At 43.6% G+C, this 21,215-nt stretch overlaps 1 protein-coding gene across 6 annotated transcripts in view; it reads right to left on the reverse strand.

The window, feature by feature from the left end:
• COPS2 (COP9 signalosome subunit 2) overlaps nucleotides 1-20,416 on the reverse strand; it is a 67,444-nt gene extending 47,028 nt beyond the window's left edge. For 3 of the 6 annotated variants that reach the window (XM_040414018.1, XM_040414016.1, XM_040414013.1), the window contains exons 1-3: nucleotides 20,261-20,361; nucleotides 6,598-6,720; nucleotides 1,578-1,655 (exon numbers count right to left, since the gene is read on the reverse strand). In XM_040414018.1, the coding sequence (XP_040269952.1) occupies nucleotides 1,578-1,655; nucleotides 6,598-6,720; nucleotides 20,261-20,314 (255 nt within the window). In that variant the 5' untranslated portion in view covers nucleotides 20,315-20,361. Of the gene's footprint in view, nucleotides 1-1,577; nucleotides 1,656-6,597; nucleotides 6,721-20,260 lie in introns of all 6 variants that reach the window. The other 3 variants (XM_040414017.1, XM_040414014.1, XM_040414015.1) reach the window with 2 other exon arrangements.
• Between the last annotated feature and the right edge of the window lie 799 nt (nucleotides 20,417-21,215).

Here is a 21,215-nt window from a genome sequence, read left to right on the forward strand (position 1 = left end):
TGTCCCCCCCAAAAAATAGGATAGGACTGTTCTATTATGGTCCAGACGGTCCATAAGATACGGAATACAAGCAGCTTTTTGGTGGTATCGAGTATCGCAATACTTTTTTATGGTATCGAAATCTAATAAAAAAAATTATATTGTTACAACCATAAATGGGACATCTGAAAATCGGCGAGCTGGCAATCAGCTATTTTCAGAAACCCAATAGTGGTGAATAGAGGGTGGCAATGCGCACACACCTGAACAATTTGTTCGTAGTAATGGTGACAGTGTACACCTCCAGACCTCCTCTTTTTCCCCAGCCTCCTTTCCCTTCCTCCTTTCTCTATAACTTTCACTTGAAAGGAAACGAGTCACCAGAAATTTTATCAGCCAGTTAAAACCAGATAGTAACACCTCTCCTTTTTTTCTGAATGCAGATTTCTTTATTCTATTGCCTGAACATGATTATGGGGGGGGGGGGCGGCCATCTTCCCTGAGATGTTCTTAACAACATTTAGAGATATGTTTACGGCAGCCCCATGGGCCACACACACAATGGTCAAGAGGGGACCTTATTGACTTCTATGGGAGGGTTTTCTTGGCATGCTCTGTGACCTGTGCAGAGCTAATTGTACCTACTGTTAATGGTGGATCCTGTCTTAGGTTACTTTCACACTAGTGTTTTCAATTCCGCTTTTGAGATCCATCATAGGATCTCAATAGCGGATGAAAACGCTTCAGTTTTGTCCCTATTCATTGTCAACGGGGACAAAACTGAACTGAACGAAATGGAATGCACCAAAATGCATTCCGTTCCGTTTAGTTGCGCTCCCATCGCTGACAGAATGACTCTGCAAGCAGCGTTTTTCTGTCCGCAATGTGGTAGGGAGAAAAACGGATCCGTCCTGACACACAAAGTAAATCAATAGGGACGGATCCGTTTTCTCTGACACAATAGAAAACTGATCCGTCCCCCATTGACTTTCAATAGTGTTCATGACGGATCCGTCATGGCTATAGAAGACATTATACAACCGGATCCGTTCATGACGGATGCATGCGGTTGTACTATGGTGACGGAAGCGTTTTTGCAGATCCATGACGGATCCGCAAAAAACGCTAATGTGAAAGACGCCTTATCTGTACACAGAAGTGATATCATTACAGACAGGATCAGAAAGACAGATAAGCAGGTAACTGCAGTAAAGTGATCTGTACGGACCAAGAAGTGGCGCTTATTATTATTCTTAGTGACCAGTGAGAAAACTGCAGGATTTTATGGTTTTGTCTAAATATAGATATTGACATGGTGAATTAAAAAAACGTCAAAAAGTGTTTAAAAATACATTAAACACAAAAACATGATTTAAAGTAATTTTCTGATGATGCGTTCCCTTTTACAACACCTTTTTCCCCTAGAGTTCCTCCACTATAGTACTCAATCTAGTCTGATTAACGTTTCCGGAGTTTATTGCTCGTATCACTTCGTGTCTAAACCCCCTCCGCCTTTACGGTATTTATTTTTTTACAATCTTTTGTGTTGTGTATTGGCACCTAGTTATTGAATCAAAATGAAAAAAAGAAAGGCTTACCAGTTTGAAGTTTATTTTGATCATCTGTTTTAGTGCTTTGAATCCCCATTCTCCCTTTTCACCTTCCAGCTCCAAAACCTAAAACACAAAAACAAGAATATAAGGTTTAGTTCATCTGAACAGAATAGGAAATGTGGTTGGGTTTTACAGGATGCAAAACTATTGTTTGTATCCTGTAAAACAACACATCAGATTAGCCCTGGAAAACAGGGAAGTTCTACCCTAGAAGGTTGGAGGAGTGTTTAAACTGGGGGACGGGGGGTGGAAGGGGTCTAAGGAGGGTAATTACGTTATAGGATGGGAAGTGCAGATAGAGACCGGGGGCAAGGTAGTGGGACTGGGGGAGGAATGGAAGGAGGGACTAGAACAGTTCAGAAGGAAAGGAGTAGAGTAAAAAATATACATAAACCTCTCAAATGTATGTATACTAATGCCAGAAGCCTGACTAATAAAACTGGGAGCTGGAATTAGTGATGTGTGAGGAGGACTATGACATAGTGGGAATATCTGAGACATGGCTGGATGATAGCTATGACTGGGCAGTTAATGTACAAGGTTACAGTCTGTTTAGAAAGGATCGTCAAAACCAGAGAGGGGGAGGGGTCTGCCTTTATGTAAAGTCTTGTCTAAAGCCCACACTCCGTGAAGATATAAGTGAGGGACATGAACATGTGGAGTCACTGTGGGTAGAGATACATGGAGGCAAAAAACAATAAAATACTAATAGGAGTTTATTATAAACCACCTAATATACCAGAGTCCACAGAAAATCTACTACTAAACGAAAAAGACGAGGCGGCAAATCATAATGAGGTGGTTATTATGGGGGACTTCAACTACCCAGATATAGACTGGGAAACTGAAACTTGTATATCTGATAAAGGAAACAGGTTCTTGGCAATAACCAAAGACAATTACCTCTCCCAACTGGTTCAGGACCCGACTAGAGGGACGGCCATACTGGACTTAGTATTAACCAATAGGCCTGACAGAACAACAGACGTGCAGGTTGGGGGACACCTGGGAAATAGTGACCATAAAGTAATAACCTTCCAATTATCATTCAAAAGAGCGTTTCTACAGGGAGGAACAAAAATACCAAACTTCAAAAAAGCTAAATTTAGCCAACTAAGAGAGGCCATAGGCCTAACTAACTGGGACAAAGTCCTCAAAAATAAAAATACAGCCACAAAATGGGATATTTTTAAAAGCATCTTAAAATCTCATTGTGAGAGATACATACCTTAAAGGAATAAAGGGTTAAGGAACAAGAAAAAAAAAAAAAACAATGTGGATAAATAGAACTGTAAAGAAAGCAATAAATGACAAAAAGAAAGCATTTAAATCACTAAAACGGGAGGTAGCACGGAAGCACTGAAAAACTATAAGGAAAAAAATTGAATATGTAAAAAACAAATAAAAGCAGCCAAACTAGAAACTAAAAGACAGCAAAACTAACCCTAAAATGTTTTTCAATTATATAAATGATAAAAAGTATAAATCTGAAGGTGTCGGCCCTCTACAGAGTAATGAGGGGGGAGTTGCAGAAAGCAAAGCTATTAAATATTTTTTTTCTCCACTGTATTCAATGAGGAAAATAGACTATCTGGACTTCTCCAAAGCATTTGACACTGTACCACATAAAAGGTTAGTATATAAAATGAGAATGCTCGGACTGGGAGAAAACGTCTGTATGTGGGTAAGTAACTGGCTGAGTGATAGAAAACAGAGGGTGATTATTAGTGGTACACACTCAGATTGGGTCACTGTCACTAGTGGGGTACCTCAGTGGTCAGTATTGGGCCCTATTCTCTTCAATATATTTATTAATGATCTTGTAGAAGGCTTGCACAGTAAAATTAAAATTTTTGCAGAGGACACTAAAATGTGTAAAGTAATTAACACTGAAGAGGACAGTATACTGCTACAGAGGGATCTGGATAGATTGGAGGCTTGGGCAGAGAAGTGGCAGATGAGGTTTAACACTGACAAATGTAAGGTTATGCACATGGGAAGGAATAATGCAAGTCACCCGTACATACTAAATGGTAAAACACTCGGTAACACTGACATGGAAAAGGATCTAGGAATTTTAGTGAACAGCAAACTAAGCTGTAAAAAACAGTGTCAGGCAGCTGCTGCCAAGGCCAATAAGATAATGGGTTGCATCAAAAGGGGCATAGATGCCCGTGATGAGAACATAGCCCTACCACTTTACAAATCACTAGTCAGACCACACATGGAGTACTGTGTACAGTTCTGGGCTCCTGTGAACAAGGCAGACATAGCAGAGCTGGAGAGGGTTCAGAGGAGGGCAACTAAAGTAATAACTGGAATGGGGGGATACAGTACCCTGAAAGATGATCAACATTAGGGTTATTCATTTTAGAAAAAAAAGACGACTGAGGGGAGATCTAATTAATATGTATAAATATATCAGGGGTCAGTACAGAGATCTCTCCCATCATCTATTTATCCCCAGGACTGTGACTGTGATGAGGGGACATCCTCTGCGTCTGGAGGAAAGAAGGTTTGTACACAAACATAGAAAAGGATTCTTTACGGTAAGAGCAGTGAGACTATGGAACTCCCTGCCTGAGGAGGTGGTGATGGTGAGTTCACTAAAAGAGTTCAAGAGGGGCCTGGATGTATTTCTGGAGTGTAATAATATTACAGGCTATAGCTACTAGAGAGGGGTCGTTGATCCAGGGAGTTATTCTGATTGCCTGATTGGAGTCGGGAAGTAATTTTTTTTCCCTTAAGTGGAGAAAATTGGCTTCTACCTAACAGGGTTTTTTTCCCCCCTTACTCTCTATCAACTTGCAGGATAACAGGCAAAACTGGATGGACAAATGTATTTTTTCGGCCTTATATACTATGTTACCTAAATTAACTATAAACTTTATATTATCCTAAATAACTTTTGAAAATGACTTTAAATTAACGAGCGCTGCATTCCCTTTACGGTATTAAAGGGGTTGTCTGATCAATAGAATATGTCAAATGTCCCACTACTATCTCAAGAATGGGGCCCCGATGTAAATGGAAAGCATGCTGCGCATGCTCAGCTTTCTCCATTCACTGCTATGGGACTTCCAAAAATAGCCATGTCAGCACTCCATTCAATGCAAAAAAGGACTCCAACAGTAAGCTCCACTTCCAGTGCATTTACGGGAACAGAGGCTGGCAGAAAAAAAAAGTATGTATGTCCTGTTCTCTCCAGCTCCTACCTAGTGTTGCTAGCAGTTTACCATTATCAAAACTGCTTCCAGACTCCCTTTAACGAAGCACTTCCACAAAACTCTTTATTTTCTGGCCCATTAAAAAGGTGCATGTCGTAAACTGTAGTGAAGGTGATTGTATTTGTGAGTTAATCCCTCCCTTCTGATCCTCAGCTGCTTCATGTGACCAACCCTCTTACTCTCCAAATAACACAGCATCTTATGTGTGGACAGGAAACAAATTTCTCTAGTAATTCCTATGGGAGCCTCAATATCAGTTTCATAGGAAAGAATTAACTGACTTCCTGTCCTGTGTCAGTTGGAGGGGGCCGAGTGTTGGTCACATGACACAGCTGAGGATCAGAAGGGAGGTTATAACTCACAAATACAGTCAATGGTAAGAAAATTATCTTCACTACAGTTTACTTCATGTACCGTTCTAACAAGACAGAATAATCATTTTTGTGGGAGTGCTTTTTTAATGTCCTTGTAGGACAACCCCTTTAAGAAGTTATAATTTTATTTTTTTACATGATAAACACATTATGCAACTAATTTAGATATATAACATTTGAAAGCATCTTTGAGCTATGAAAACACTGGTTCACATTGTCTGTACAGATGGAGGCTCTAAAATGGTTTCCTCAGGTTCTCTGGGTCTGCCAACCAGTCTAAAGCATCATTCACAAGTCTGTTTTACGGACGTGTGCTGTACGTGTTCTCCACAGACAGCACATGTCCCCATTCATTTTAATGCGTTTCACACATCAGTGTTTTAGCAAGGTCCGTTTTTTTTAGCTCGGGTGCATGCTCTATTTTGTCCGTGTGGGTTCCTCCATACATGTAAAATCCTAGGATTATTACTAATTTGGAGCAGTAGAGCAAACGTAATTAGCCCTGATTGAGGGAATCTTTAACAGATCCATCACGCCCATTATAGTCTATGGGTCAGTGAAAACCACAGATGCCATCCGTGTTGCATCTGTGTTTCACGGATCATGGAGGAAAATTGACTTAAATGGCGCATATTGCAATTTTCTCTGTGCAAAGATATGATCTGTGCGGAAAACTGCATGTGTGAATTGGCCAACTGACTAGAATGGGTCGGTAGTCAGTCCAGGTGCGGTCTGTTCTACACTCTCTCAGCACCCACATGCGAATATCTATCCCAAGTAAAACGGAGGGCTTCTCAAAGCTGTGGATAGACTAACTTTCTAATATACCTTGTGCTTCAATGTCTCAAGATCTCGGCTTGCTGGTGGTGAAACAACCTGGTGTACTTTCAGATGCCGACACCCCATACTTTACAAACCAGCGTCAATGTAGGTATGAGCGATTTTAGCAATAACGGGAGTCTTTACGCTGGTCTTTGACACCCCCATGCTCTGCCGAAAGATGCGCCTAATTTATGACCAAGTGCGCGCCTCATCATAAATTAGGCACATCTTTGGCAGTCTATGTGCCTGGAAGAAAAAAAATACTCCAGCCCCTGACTAGAGTAGTTTTTCACCAACATTTACACCTTTTTCCTCCCTACAACTGTTTTTGGTGTACAAATGTCACAATACCCCGTTTTGGGACTTTTTAAATACCCTCATTTTCATGCCACCCTCGACCTTGGGGAGTGGCGGCGATCGGGCCTTCAGCCCAGGAAAATTCACTAACATTTACCCACGTTTCCAGGCGTAAACGACGATTAAAAACGACTCCAGTCAGGGAGTGCCAGAGGCCGGTCCTCTTCAAGGCTCTGCCAGTTAGTTCTTGCACGCGTGGTAAGCACACATATATATCCTGCTCACCTTCTGGAAACTGCTGAGTGCGCCTTTTGGATCATCTTCTTTCAAAGCTTTGGAGTTATAATACTGATTTTCCAGATCCACATTGGGTTCAGAGTTGCTGTCTTCTGAGTATTCCTGTGAGAGCAATAGATGAAAAACAGATAAAATGCATATATACAAAGATGTAATAATATTTTCATAGGATAAAACAACATGCAGCGATAATAGAACAAAATGTGACTAGCTTAACAATCTGGTGCATGTGGCATGACAAATATTGGGACAAATTGCTGGGCACATCAGACACTTCCCCTTCATGCCACCTCACAGCCGCTGCACGGGTACTTCAGTATTTGTGCAAAAAAAATGAACGTCTTTTAAAGAGGATCTGTCACCGCTCCTGCCATGTCTGTTTTGGCACCTGCACCGTCAAACTGTGCAGGGACACCCCCCAACTGGTAACACCCCTCTGTACCCTTACTGCACACTGTCAGCAATTCATTCATAACTTCTAGAAGGAATAATAAAGGAATGGCAGAACATAGAGCCATAAGAATAGAGGCTCCAGAATTGGTATTACATGGGGAAGGCATGAAGCTAATAAACAGGCATGTCAGGAGCGGTGACAGGTCCTCTTTAAGCATTTCTCTTAGTCATGCCCCAGTTTTAAAACATAAGGAGATTAGGCATTTAAGGTGCCTAAAATTCAAAGGGGTTATAAAGGATCGAATGGGTTTTTAGCATCCCCCCCCCCCCCCCCCCAGTGTATTTGCTTTAATATAAAAATCATACTCGCTTGGTCCCTGCCATTTCAGTGATCCTCTGGGTTCCTGGCCTGTTTACTTCCAGCTTGGCTGCGGACAGGGTCACATGCAGTGCTGCAGCCAATGACTGGCCTCAGCGGTGACACATCCCCAAGTGGAATGTGACCAAGCTGTGATGTGATGCTTTAGGACACGTCATCCATTGGCTGCAGCAGCGTCTGTGACCGCATCCGCAGCCTGGCGAGGAATAAACAGGCTGAGGGCCAGAAGGTCATTGAATGGAGCCAGGGCACAGGTTGTACCAGGTGAAGCACACTAGGTTTGCTAGCCAAAAATCAAGGGGATCCTGGACAACCATTTAATAAAATGTAGTGCATGCCGTCTACTCCTTAAATAGAATTTCATACATTCATTGACAAAAACAAAAATTTTCCTGATAGAAATGTCGGATTGCTGCAAAACCTGTCAAAGTTATGGCTCAGGCAGTTATGTAAATGATTACAGGTGTGGTCCGATTAGACACTTGCCGTAAGGCGAGTAAAAGCGTCCTATAAAAAGGCTCAGAGGCTACTTTGGGGTAGTGGACATGCTTTAATGATGAACTCGAAGACATATGGCCCAGGTGACAGACTTTGAGGCATTCTGACCTAGCTGTTAGGAGGTGTTGGGAGCAGTGGTTGACGGCTCACACAATGAACAGCCTCCAGATGGCCCAGATAGACCACCAGTAGAGAACATCATTTGAACGACCAACAAGCATGAGCAGCTCCCACAGTTTTGTTGTCCACCATCCAGACACAAGCGGCACCTTCTTTACATCTCTGTCTCTGCACAGACCATTCCCACGTGCTCAGCAGAGGGAAATTTGGTATCACATGCCCATTATGTGTCCTGCCATTGACAGCCAGTCACCATGGCCTTTGTTTGCAGTGGCGTCGTGAGTGAGAAACCTGCACTGCTATGGACTGGAACTGTATCATCTTTAGACAAATCCAAGTTCTATATGGGATCCCATGACGGGCGGGTTCAAGCATGGAGGCCTTGGGAGGGGGGAAGGGGGGAGTGCTTTAATCCTGCCTTTGCTGTGGAGTGACACACTGCCCCATCTGCTGGTGTGATGATCTGGGAGCCACATCCTGCGACCACATGTCTTGCCTCTCATGGCAGGTCTTCCAGTTGGCATTTTCCATCAGGAGAATGCTCATCCACAGACATCAATGGTTTCCCAGGAAAGTGTCCTCCAGATTGTAACACTTTCTTGGCCTGCCCAGTCGGAAGATTTATCGCCAATCGAACCTTTATCGGACCAGCTGGGACACCAGGATCTACAGCTGCAACATCTGTTGGCAAATGTGCCACTGAATACCATATGGAACCTGTATGACTTAATGTCCAACTATATCTCATCCAGGCTAGAGGTGACCCAACAGGCACTAGAGCCTCCTTTTATTTGTACAGTTTTCCCAATAAACGTCTCTTTTGGCTCTAATATTGTTGTATTCACTTACATATCTCATCCTTACACTCACAGACATAAAAATTCATTAGATACCACTAACTTCTTGGTAGGTTATTTTTCTTGTCAATGAGTGTAGAATTTCAGTAGAATTCTGGCACACCATATCTACATTTTTACACATAAAATACAAGTATAATAAAATATGAATTATCACCATAATTGTAACGTAATGCAGCTGTATTTGGATTTTCCTTCGGTAACTGAAACATTATTTTTTTCCTCCAACTGCATATGGAGGTTGCATTCTGTATGAATGAGATATATGGTGGCATGGTCTATATTGTCGGTGAGATATCCTATACACCTGACAGATCATGCTATGGTGGCACACAGAAACCCTCCAGTTCCCCACTACTGAAATTCTATGCAACCTCCTGCACGCTGCTCTGCCAGGTGAAGAGAAGGAAGACCCCGCCATATGTATAACTGAGAAGAAATGGCATTATATAGTATGTCAAACATGCGGCAGAAAAATAAACTAGGCCGCATTCACACATGAAGTCAACCCCAACGGGGCAGCAACCACAATGTCTGGATCCAGCACCGTTCTCTTTGCCGTTGGCACAGCTCTCCTGCCGCTGCCTGATTGCAAACAGCGGCGGTGACGCTGTATGCCATTGCTGACTACGGCACGTGACTGCACCAGTTTGTAAACAGGCAGTGGCAGGAGAACAGGATTGACGGGTATAACAGGTAGGTATAACATTATTTCAGACCATTCATGGCTTGTCTGAGATTTTTTGTGATCTTGGACAACCTCTTGTGATATAGGTTTTATTTCTCTATATATAATGTAAACATTCTGTAGTACACATTTTTGTCCACTAGATGGCAAAACCAGCAAACCAGATATGTGAGCCTCATGTGCATTCCTTTGTCTAAGGGTCCATTCACACGTCCGTAGTGTATTGCGGATCCGCAATACACCCGGCCGGCACCCCCATAGAACTGCCTATTCTTGTCCGCAATTGTGGACAAGAATAGGACATGTTCGCGCTGCCAACAATTGTCAAGTCCAATCAGGAATCGGTTCTCCAGGTCTAAGGTTCCTCACAATGCAACCACACAATCAGAATCCAGACGTAGAGCGCACTTTCAAACACCCAAATCCTGGAAAGAAGTTAGGTGCACAATAGTCAAGTTCCACAAGGGATCAATTCCAAAACGTGTTTATTATACTTACAAGATGGACAATAAAAACTGCATATAAAAAGTAGCTTTTCTCATGCATCCACCCGACCTAGGTTTCGCCGTTCAGCTTCGTCAGGGGCGGTAATGCTACCCCTCTCAGGTGTGGTATTTAAAGGCAGGGCCTCACATTATGCATCCCGCCCTCTTAATCTGCATGCATCGCTATTCAGAATTAAAACCTTTCCATACATAAAACCATACTTTTTTTTACAACCATATGTCTATACAACATGCCATTACTACAGGCGGAATTCGTATTAGATTGTCTCAACTTTTGTTTGAGTAAAAATTATTTTTGGTTTGATGACACATTTTATCTCCAGCTGAACGGAACGGCGATGGGGGCGAAATACGCCCCCAGTTTCGCCAATCTCTACATGGCCTCATGGGAAAAAATAGCTATTGACCCCCTTTTACTAGTTATGCAGGGGGAGGCAAACTTTTATTGTGGAAACGTTTTATTGACAACTATTTGATCATATGGTAGGGGGAACGCCAAGGTTTAGAAAAATTCATAGAAAAAATTAAAGTTAATGATCATAATTTGAGATTTTGCTAGAAGCATAAATTTTCTAGATCTTACAATATTTGTAGAGGACAACCAGTTAAAGACGAAAACGTTCTTCAAACCGACAGATGTTAATGGATTTATAGATATGGCAAGTTGCCATCATGCCCCTTGGAAGAACAATATCCCTAGGGGACAATTTATTCGCATCCGTAGGAATTGTACCTCACTTGGTGATTATAGGAAACAGAGTTTAATAATCCAAAATCAAATTTTTGGAAAAGGGTTATGATCGAGACCATTTAGAAAAAGTGAGAAATGAAGTGGAAGCGTGGGACAACAAAATTACCGGTAGTAGAAATAATGTAAAGGAAACTAAGGATTGGAGATTTAGGTTTTTGACCCAGTTCAATACGTTGGTTGGCCCTTTAAAAAAAATGCTATGCATAAAAATTGGTCCATTTTGAAAAACGATCCTGTGTTGGGGCAAGTTCTCCCTGACCGCCCCACAGTTACCGTATGTATAAAAAAGCATCGAACTTACAAGACTCTTTGGTTTTTAGCCATCTTCCAACTAAAGTGGCAAAAAAGGAGAAAGATCAGTTCACATGCTGCGGTTTCTGCATTGCTTGCAGGAACCGCGCCAGAGAAGACCAGAAGATTAAAAATCTTCAACAAGTAAAATCAAGAGGAGGGCAGACCCATAGGGTTAAAGGAGAAACATCATGTGAAACAATGGGGGTGGTATACTTACTGGAATGCCCCTGCGGGCTCCAGTATGTGGGGAGAACTTTGCGGAAACTGAAAGCCAGAATACAGGAGCACATTGGCAATATTAAGAAGGGCCGGGAAGATCATAATGTATCCCTCCACTTCAAATTAGTACATGGCAAAAACCCTACTGGTTTGAAGTTCAGCGGTTTAGAAAGGGTTAAGGAGAATTGGAGTGGCGGAGACCCGACGCAGAGAAGTGGGGTGGATATACAAAATGGATACACTGAAACCGAATGGGTTCAACCTAGATTTTGATCTGAAACCCTGTAACGGTAATTGTTGTAGAAAGCTATTGGTCGAGTTCTGCCATGTGATCATTGTTTACACCACGTGAGGAGTTGAGTCTATGAATGAATGAAGCAGTTGTTTGCCATTGGAGATAATGGATCAGGTGACCGGAACTGGGGTCATGTGAGAATTTTATGAATGAAAAAGAGGTACATTTAGTAGGAGCGTCGCAGCGTGAAAGCGCATACAAGGGAGAAGGTTAATATCATTTGTTTCATGTTGTACATACAAATGGTTTTAAAAAAAGTATGGTTTTATGTATAGAGACAGTTTTATGGAAAGGTTTTCATTTTGAACATCGATGCATGCAGATTAAGAGGGCGGGATGCATAATGTGAGGCCCTGCCTTTAAATACCACACCTGAGAGGGGTAGCATTACCGCCCCTGACGAAGCTGAATGGCGAAACCTAGGTCGGGTGGATGCATGAGAAAAGCTACTTTTTATATGCAGTTTTTATTGTCCATCTTGTAAGTATAATGAACACGTCTTGGAATTGATCCCCTGTGGAACTTCACTATTGTGCACCTAACTTCTTTCCAGGATTTGGGCGTTTGAAAGTGCGCTCTACGTCTGGATTCTGATTGTGTGGTTGCCTTGTGAGGAACCTTTGACCTGGAGAACCGATTCCTGATTGGACTTGACAATTGTTGGCAGCGCGAACACCTCTATTTTAGTTTTGGATATTTAAAAGGGCTTCTGCAGTTTGTTTAAACTGATTATCCATCAGCATCTGATCGGCAGGGGTCCGACACCCGGGACCCCTGCCGATCAGCTGTTTGAGAAGGCAGCAGCGCCGCGGCCTTCTCACTGTTTACCGCTGGCCTAGTGACGTCACCACTAGTATCAGTGGCCTGGGCGCGGCTAAGCTCTGTTCACTTGAATGGACCAGCAGTAAACAGTGAGAAGGCCGTGGTGCTGCTGGAGCGCCGCTGCCTTCTCAAACAGCTGATCGGCAGGGGTCCCGGGTGTCGGACCCCCGCCGGTCAGATGCTGATAATCTATCCAGAGGATAGATCATCAGTTTAAACAAACTGAAGAACCCCTTTAAGTGAACTTCACCCACTTCACACGGTGGATCCGCAGCGCCGATAAGTACCATAACAGCGTTATAGAGACAATCTGATATTTTATTCTTAATAGGACATGTTCCGGAAGATCGGGGCCGCGCTCTGGAAATGTGGATGCGGAGAGTACATATTGTGCTCTCTGCATCCATTCCTGCCCCAGTGACAATGAATGGGTCTGCACCCGTTCCGGATTTTGCGGAACGGATGTGGACCCATTTCACGGACGTGTGAATGGACCCATAAGTTCACTGGGGGAGGGGAAAGGGGGGAATTATTAATAAAAAAAAAAAAAAAAAAAATTAACAATAAAAAATTATAAAAAATATTTGCCATTGTTGCATTTTTTATTGTTAATAAATTTGTGTGGTTCCAAGTACCAGTGAGTGCCCAGCTATTTTTTTACAATTGATTTGGCACCTCACAAAGAAGATGAGAATCGCATGAATTGTGATAACACTCTTTAAAGAAAGCGGAGTAGGGTGATGTTATTAGGTCAAACTTGGCCATACATACTAGATGTGGGTCAGCCAAAACCACCGATTTCAGTGACCTCCCAAATTTCTGGGGAGGGAAGAATTGGACTGTTGGATTTCAGCATGCCCAATCCTTTTGTTCTCAGGAGACTGCCAAAGTTATGTGGTAGCAGCCTGCTTGACTCTCACTACCAAGAACACATGCAACTCAAGCAGGGGGTCGGAAGAGAGAGGGCCTCCAGATAAGTGTTTGGCTGACAGCTATCTCATGTGTATAGTGCAAAGAGGGGCACTCTCTAACTGGCAATCAGTGGATCAACTAGAAATGTATCAGTGTCATATAACCTATTTAATATTTAGAATGTATCAAATAAATAAAAACATTCAAGTATAAAAACATACAATCATAAAACTAATATCATGAAACAAATATCTTGTGATGGATGGCGACGCTATATCAAATATCCCCCTATATCGGGGTGTTGCACATGCTGCACAATACACCCCCGTTATTTGGGCAATCCTCCCTTGATTTACATAGATCTTAGAAATCAATTTCACAGATACCCCTCTACTTGTGGGGTGTGATGTTCTCAGCAGATAGCAATGCTGACAGCAAAGTTAGACCACCTGTGGAAAAATCCGTAATTTGGCAACATGTCAGGTAAGTCTTTCTATGTATGAATGCTCACCATCTGCCCTTCAAAGGTTTCAAGTTATACTAGGCTTTGCGCCTTGAAGCGGATGGCTGGTATGGTGTGTGTGTGTATATTATTTATATTACACACATACTAGCTGTGGTTTCAGTACTTTACCGCTCCACGCTATCAATCAGCACCGTCCGTGAAGTTGATTTCTTCTTGCGCTGCCAGTACCTAAGTGGCGTTCCACGTGATCCGCAAGCCTCCACATGGTGTCCCTCGTGATGGAGGCAATGGATATTCTCTGGGTCCTATTGTACATACCGGAAGGTGTAGTTTTTTTTGCATAAATCTTGGCCGATAACACTTTTGAATGCCTGTAGGATATACTTATATTAGTCCAGTTGTGGTCCTCATGAGTCTCTCGCTGTTCTTATACCAGACGCGAGTGAGTGTCACAAAACTTCCTTTTATTTAATACATGGGAGATAAAGCGGTGCTTGCTGGGCCAGTGAGAGAGACTCAATATATGGACCAGGAATCTCAAGCCATTCCAAATAATATGGGAAATCCAGTATATTCGCGTGTCCAATATATCTATAGATATACTATAATGCTGTGTATTGTCTCTTAAGGGATTCTATAGTTTCCACAACTTTTTATATATAAAACAAACACACAAAAAACAACAATGCATAATTATGTAAAAAACGCATTTTTAGTTCCCATCATATCTCACACTGTTAATCATATAGTGCTGAGTACATTTCAAATAAAAACCATAAATGACCATATCAATACTGTAATGGCAGAGAATGCTGCTGGAGAAAGATATCAAAATATATTACTATGGATGTTTGCGGTAAATAAGAACATTGATTGTAGACGTTCGGGGGGAGGTGACCTACCGGGGAGGGGAGATCGGGGTGCTAGTAAACAGCCTGACCACGATGTCCCGTCCCAGATAGACCACCACCCCGGTGTTCTATAAAAATCCAAATAATTGAGCGATTTGGTTACCTCCCCTCCAGGGCCTCTTGACTTTTTCAAGTGCCTTATATATCAAGGTTGATGGGTCACAATTGTGGTGTTCCTTAAAGGGTTTCTGTCACCCCATTAAACCGTTTTTTTTTTTTTTTCTTTAATAATAATCCCTATAGTGCGATCTCATGATACATAATCAAATTAATAATTTTGGTTCAGTAGATTTTGCTAAAAAACGATTTTTAAAATATGCTAATTACCTTGCTACCAGCAAGTAGGGCGGCTACTTGCTGGTAGCAGCCGCATCCTCCGCTGGTAATGACGCCCCCTCGGCATGCTGATTGACAGGGCCAGGGAAGGTAATCCTTCTCTGCTGGCGCTGTTAGAATTTGAAATTGAAGCCAGGTACGGCGCAGGCGCGAGATTTCAAATTCTAACAGCGCCAGCAGAGAAGGATTACCTTCCCTGGCCCTGTCAATCAGCATGCCGAGGGGGCGTCATTACCATCGGAGGATGCGGCTGCTACCAGCAAGTAGCCGCCCTACTTGCTGGTAGCAAGGTAATTAGCATATTTTAAAAATCGTTTTTTAGCAAAATCTACTGAACCAAAATTATTAATTTGATTATGTATCATGAGATCGCACTATAGGGATTATTATTAAAGAAAAAAAAAAAAAAACGGTTTAATGGGGTGACAGAAACCCTTTAAGGAACACCACAATTGTGACCCATCAACCTTGATATATAAAGGCACTTGAAAAAGTCAAGAGGCCCTGGAGGAGAGGTAACCAAATCGCTCACATGTCGAGGTTGGAATCCAAAAGAATATTTGATTTCAATACCCTGATTCCAAGAGGCCTAAATGCTGAATTGGAATTATTTGGATTTTTATAGAACACCGGGGTGGTGGTCTATCTCGGACGGGACATCGTGGTCAGGCTGTTTACCAGCACCCCGATCTCCCTTCCCCGGTAGGTCACCTCCCCCCGAATGGCTACAATCAATGTTCTTATTTACCGCAAACATCCATAGTAATATATTTTGATATCTTTCTCCAGCAGCATTCTCTGCCATTACAGTATTTGATATGGTCATTTATGGTTTTTATTTGAAATGTACTAAGCACTATATGATTAGCAGTGTGAGATATGATGGGAACTTAAAAAAATGGAGTAAAATTGCATAATGCGTTTTTTTTTTTACATAATTATGCATTTTATTTTTTGTGTTTGTTTTTGTATTGTGTTTTATACACTGCTCAAAAAAATAAAGGGAACACAAAAATAACATCCTAGATCTGAATTAAATATTCTTCTGAAATACTTTGTTCTTTACATAGTTGAATGTGCGGACAACAAAAATCACACAAAAATAAAAAAATGGAAATCAAATTTTTCAACCCATGGAGGTCTGGATTTGGAGTCACACTCAAAATTAAAGTGGAAAAACACACTACAGGCTGATCCAACTTTGATGTAATGTCCTTAAAACAAGTCAAAATGAGGCTCAGTAGTGTGTGTGGCCTCCACGTGCCTGTATGACCTCCCTACAACGCCTGTGCATGCTCCTGATGAGGTGGCGGACGGTCTCCTGAGGGATCTCCTCCCAAACCTGGACTAAAGCATCTACCTACTCCTGGACAGTCTATGGTGCAACGTGACGTTGGTGGATAGAGCAAGACATGATGTCCCAGATGTGCTCAATTGGATTCAGGTCTGGGGAACGGGCGGGCCAGTCCATAGCATCAATGCCTTCGTCTTGCAGGAACTGCTGACACACTCCAGCCACATGAGGTCTAGCATTGTCTTGCATTAGGAGGAACCCAGGGCCAACCGCACCAGCATATGGTCTCACAAGGGGTCTGAGGATCTCATCTCGGTACCTAATGGCAGTCAGGCTACCTCTGGCGAGCACATGGAGGGCTGTGCGGCCCTCCAAAGAAATGCCACCCCACACCATTAATGACTTAATGCCAAACCGGTCATGCTGGAGGATGTTGCAGGCAGCAGAACGTTCTCCACGGCGTCTCAAGACTCTGTCACGTCTGTCACATGTGCTCAGTGTGAACCTGCTTTCATCTGTGAAGAGCACAGGGCGCCAGTGGCGAATTTGCCAATCTTGGTGTTGTCTGGCAAATGCCAAACGTCCTGCACGGTGTTGGGCTGTAAGCACAACGCCCACCTGTGGACGTCGGGCCCTCATATCACCCTCATGGAGTCTGTTTCTGACCGTTTGAGCAGACACATGCACATTTGTGGCCTGCTGGAGGTCATTTTGCAGGGCTCTGGCAGTGCTCCTCCTGTTCTTCCTTGCACAAAGGCGGAGGTAGCGGTCCTGCTGCTGGGTTGTTGCCCTCCTACGGCCTCCTCCACGTCTCCTGATGTACTGGCCTGTCTCCTGGTAGCACCTCCATGCTCTGGACACTACGCTGACAGACACAGCAAACCTTCTTGCCACAGCTCGCATTGATGTGCCATCCTGGATAAGCTGCACTACCTGAGCCACTTGTGTGGGTTGTAGACTCCATCTCATGCTACCACTAGAGTGAAAGCACCGCCAGCATTCAAAAGTGACCAAAACATCAGCCAGGAAGCATAGGAACTGAGAAGTAGTCTGTAGTCACCACCTGCCGAACCACTCCTTTATTGGGGGTGTCTTGCTAATTGCCTATAATTTCCACCTGTTGTCTATCCCATTTGCACAACAGCATGTGAAATTGATTGTCACTCAGTGTTGCTTCCTAAGTGGACAGTTTGATTTCACAGAAGTGTGATTGACTTGGAGTTACATTGTGTTGTTTTTTGTGTGTTTTTGTTTATTATATTGTGTTTTATATATAAAAAGTTGTGGAAACTATAGAATCCCTTAAGAGACAATACACAGCATTATAGTATATCTATAGATATATTGGACCCGCGAATATACTGGATTTTCCATATCATTTGGAATGGCTTGAGATTCCTGGTCCATATATTGAGTCTCTCTCACTGGCCCAGCAAGCACCGCTTTATCTCCCATGTACTAAACAAAAGGAAGTTTTGTGACACTCACTGTTCAACCACTGAGGAAGGGGCATGTTTGGCCCCAAAACGCGTCTGGTATAAGAACAGTGAGAGACTCATGAGGACCACAACTGGACTAATATAAGTATATCCTACAGGCATTCAAAAGTGTTATCGGACAAGATTTATGCAAATAAACACTACACCTTCCGGTATGTACACTAGGACCCAGAGAATATCCATTGCCTCCATCACGAGGGACACCATGTGGAGGCTTGCGGATCACGTGGAAAGCCACTTAGGTCCTGGCAGCGCAAGAAGAAATCAACTTCACGGACGGTGCTGATAGCGTGGAGCGGTAAAGTACTGAAACTACAGTATATATATATATATATATATATATATATATATATATATATACATACATACACACACACACACACACCATACCAGCCATACGCTTCAAGGCGCAAAGCCTAGTATAACTTGAAACCTTTGAAGGCAAGATGGTGAGCATTCATACATAGAAAGACTTACCTGACATGTTGCCAAATTACGGATTTTTCCACAGGTGGTCTAACTTTGCTGTCAGCATTGCTATCTGCTGAGAACATCACACCCCACAAGTAGAGGGGTATCTGTGAAATTGATTCCTAAGATCTATGTAAATCAAGGGAGGATTGCCCAAATAACGGGGGTGTATTGTGCAGCATGTGCAACACCCCGATATAGGGGGATATTTGATATAGCGTCGCCATCCATCACAAGATATTTGTTTCATGATATTAGTTTTACGATTGTATGTTTTTATACTTGAATGTTTTTATTTATTTGATACATTCTAAATATTAAATAGGTCATATGACACTGATACATTTCTAGTTGATCCACTGATTGCCAGTTACAGAGTGCCCCTCTTTGCACTATACAATTATCAAATTTTAGCCGACGGAATTGTGGGTACCGTGAGGTGTGCACCAGTCCAACCTCTGGGATTACGGTACAGCCGCCCAGCCTCTATATTTGTTATCAGCATCGTATCTCATGTGTATGACCAACCCAACATTCCTTCTACACATGAGCGCGGATTGATGATACTGCATGTCAATCAGTCCTTGTGTTAAGCTCCATTTAACGCAGTTGATTGCAGGCGGCATGTTATACCCCAGGAGTTTAGTTTTACATATCTTATTTCTATACTTAGGCGTCCAGGGAGTGGTCCTTTCAGTGACTGACAGAATTCCCTCTATGCTTAGCCAGTTAGGTGTCATCCCTGAGTAGGACTGCCTACATGACTCCTAAACCAAGACTAAGGCTACTTTCACACTAGAGTTTTTTCTTTTCCGGCATTGAGTTCCGTCCTAGGGGCTCAATACCGGAAAAGAACTGATCAGTTTTATCACCATACATTCTGAATGGAGAGCAATCCGTTCAGGATGCATCAGGTTGTCTTCAGTTCAGTCTTTTTGACTTTTCAGAACGGAGATAATACCGCAGCATGCTACAGTTTTATCTCCAGCCAAAAAAACTGAAAACTCGCCTGAACGCCGGAATGTATTAGTGCTGGATCCGGCATTCAAAATACCGGATCCGTCCTTCCGGTCTGAGCATGCGCAGACCGAAAAAAGTGTGAGAAAAATAAATGCCGGATCCGTCTTTCCGGATGACACCGTATTTCAATGCATTTGTAAGACAGATCAGGATCCTGATCCGTCTTACAAATGCCATCAGTTGGCACACGTTTTGAGGGATCCGGCGGGCAGTTCCGGCGACAGAACGGCTTGCTGGATCACTCTGCCGCAAGTGTGAAAGTAGCCTTAGCAATTTCAAGGGGTTGTCCAGGAGTTTAACACTGATGGCCTATTCTCAGGATATATCCAGTGCGTAGAGGACGGAGCCGGTAACCGCAGCGCCACAATTACAAGCTCCATCCACTACCCAATAGACGGAGCTTTACAGCTGAGGATAGCACATCAACATTGAAATCCTCGGCAACCCTGGACATTTTTTTAATACCCCTTGGCAGATCCTGAGGGAAGACGGGCTACATGGTGCTCTCCTCTAGACCTGCCCTGCTATGACTACCGGCAGTTATAGAGGGCGCTACAACAAGAAGAGCCAGCATGGACATAGTGATGTGAGGCTGCTGTCAGCCGGAGATGGCTGCTTACAGAGAACAATAGCCTATATATATATATATATATGGCCGGTGTGCACGACTGGGAGTGCGGCCTGCAGCCAGGCCTACGGGACAACCTCGGAGCCGTGGGGCAGACGGAGCTCTGGAGGCGCCATCTTTAGCCAGGCAGGTCTGCAGGTGACTACAAACTGCCCAGGATATCCCTGCTGCCACCCCGAGGGGGGAGGGGGTGCTGCTCGCTGTCCCACGACAGAGTTGCCGTCCAGCCGAACGGAGTAGCGGGAAGAAGCCGCCGCCGCCGCCGGCCGTGTCTCAAGTGCTGAAAACTTACCAGGTCATAATCCTCCTCATCATCGCACATGAAGTCATCCTCCATGTCAGACATCTTGGCCGGGGAATTGGAGCCAAAGGCCTCCCAGGATTCTTTGCGCTTGCCGGAATTATTTCCTTACCCGGAACGAATTGTTCTCGCTTTACTGTTTACAAGGGAAGATCATAATCAGCGCACGTAGGCGGGTCGGAAGCGGAGCCAAAGGAGGAGGCGAGCGGAGCGTAGCAACGCCTCCCAGGCGGCAGGGCTCTGTGTGGTGGAGCTTGCTGGGGGTTGTAGTGCTCACAGACGGAAAAGTCTTCGAAATAAAGCCTTCTGTGAAAAGCTGTAGCAGTGCTTGTTGCGTTTCCTAAGCCTAGACTGTATGGGCTCCCGGGAGGTCGAGGTCACGTGCCTCAGGTGGTAGTCTTGTGTGTGTTAGGCCACATTCACACAGTGTCTACCTGCCAACCGTCCTGGAGCTAGCAGGATGGTCCCAGATTTCATTGGCTATCCTGTTTTCAAATGAGTCTGCCTCCTTGAAGAAGTGAGTGGTTAGCTCCCTGCCCAAGCGTTTAGCGGCAGGTGCTCTCCCCAGCAGTAGGCGCATAGTTGCACTGTTCTGGGCCAAAAATTGGCAGGGCTAGCACGAACCCCACCCATAAGTAGATGCTCCATGGGGCGCGTCTTATACGCTCCGATTTTACCAACTGAAACGTCTTTGGAAAGTATACAGGTGCCATGTGCAGGGCTATGTTTAATATTGATTGGACCCTGGGCAAGAGGGAGAACACAAGTGCCGCTGCCGCATTCATGGGTCCATACTTGATTAGGGTACTTTCACACTTGCGGCAGAGGATTCCGGCAGGCAGTTCCAGAACCGGCAAGCCGGACACAAACTGATGGCATTTGTCAGACAGATCCGGATGGTGATGGATCATGTGATGAGCGCAGTGGGTTCACTAAAGGTCCTTTT

The sequence above is a fragment of the Bufo bufo genome, chromosome 1 (genome assembly GCF_905171765.1).
Source record: "Bufo bufo chromosome 1, aBufBuf1.1, whole genome shotgun sequence".
In the NCBI taxonomy this organism is placed as follows: domain Eukaryota; kingdom Metazoa; phylum Chordata; class Amphibia; order Anura; family Bufonidae; genus Bufo; species Bufo bufo.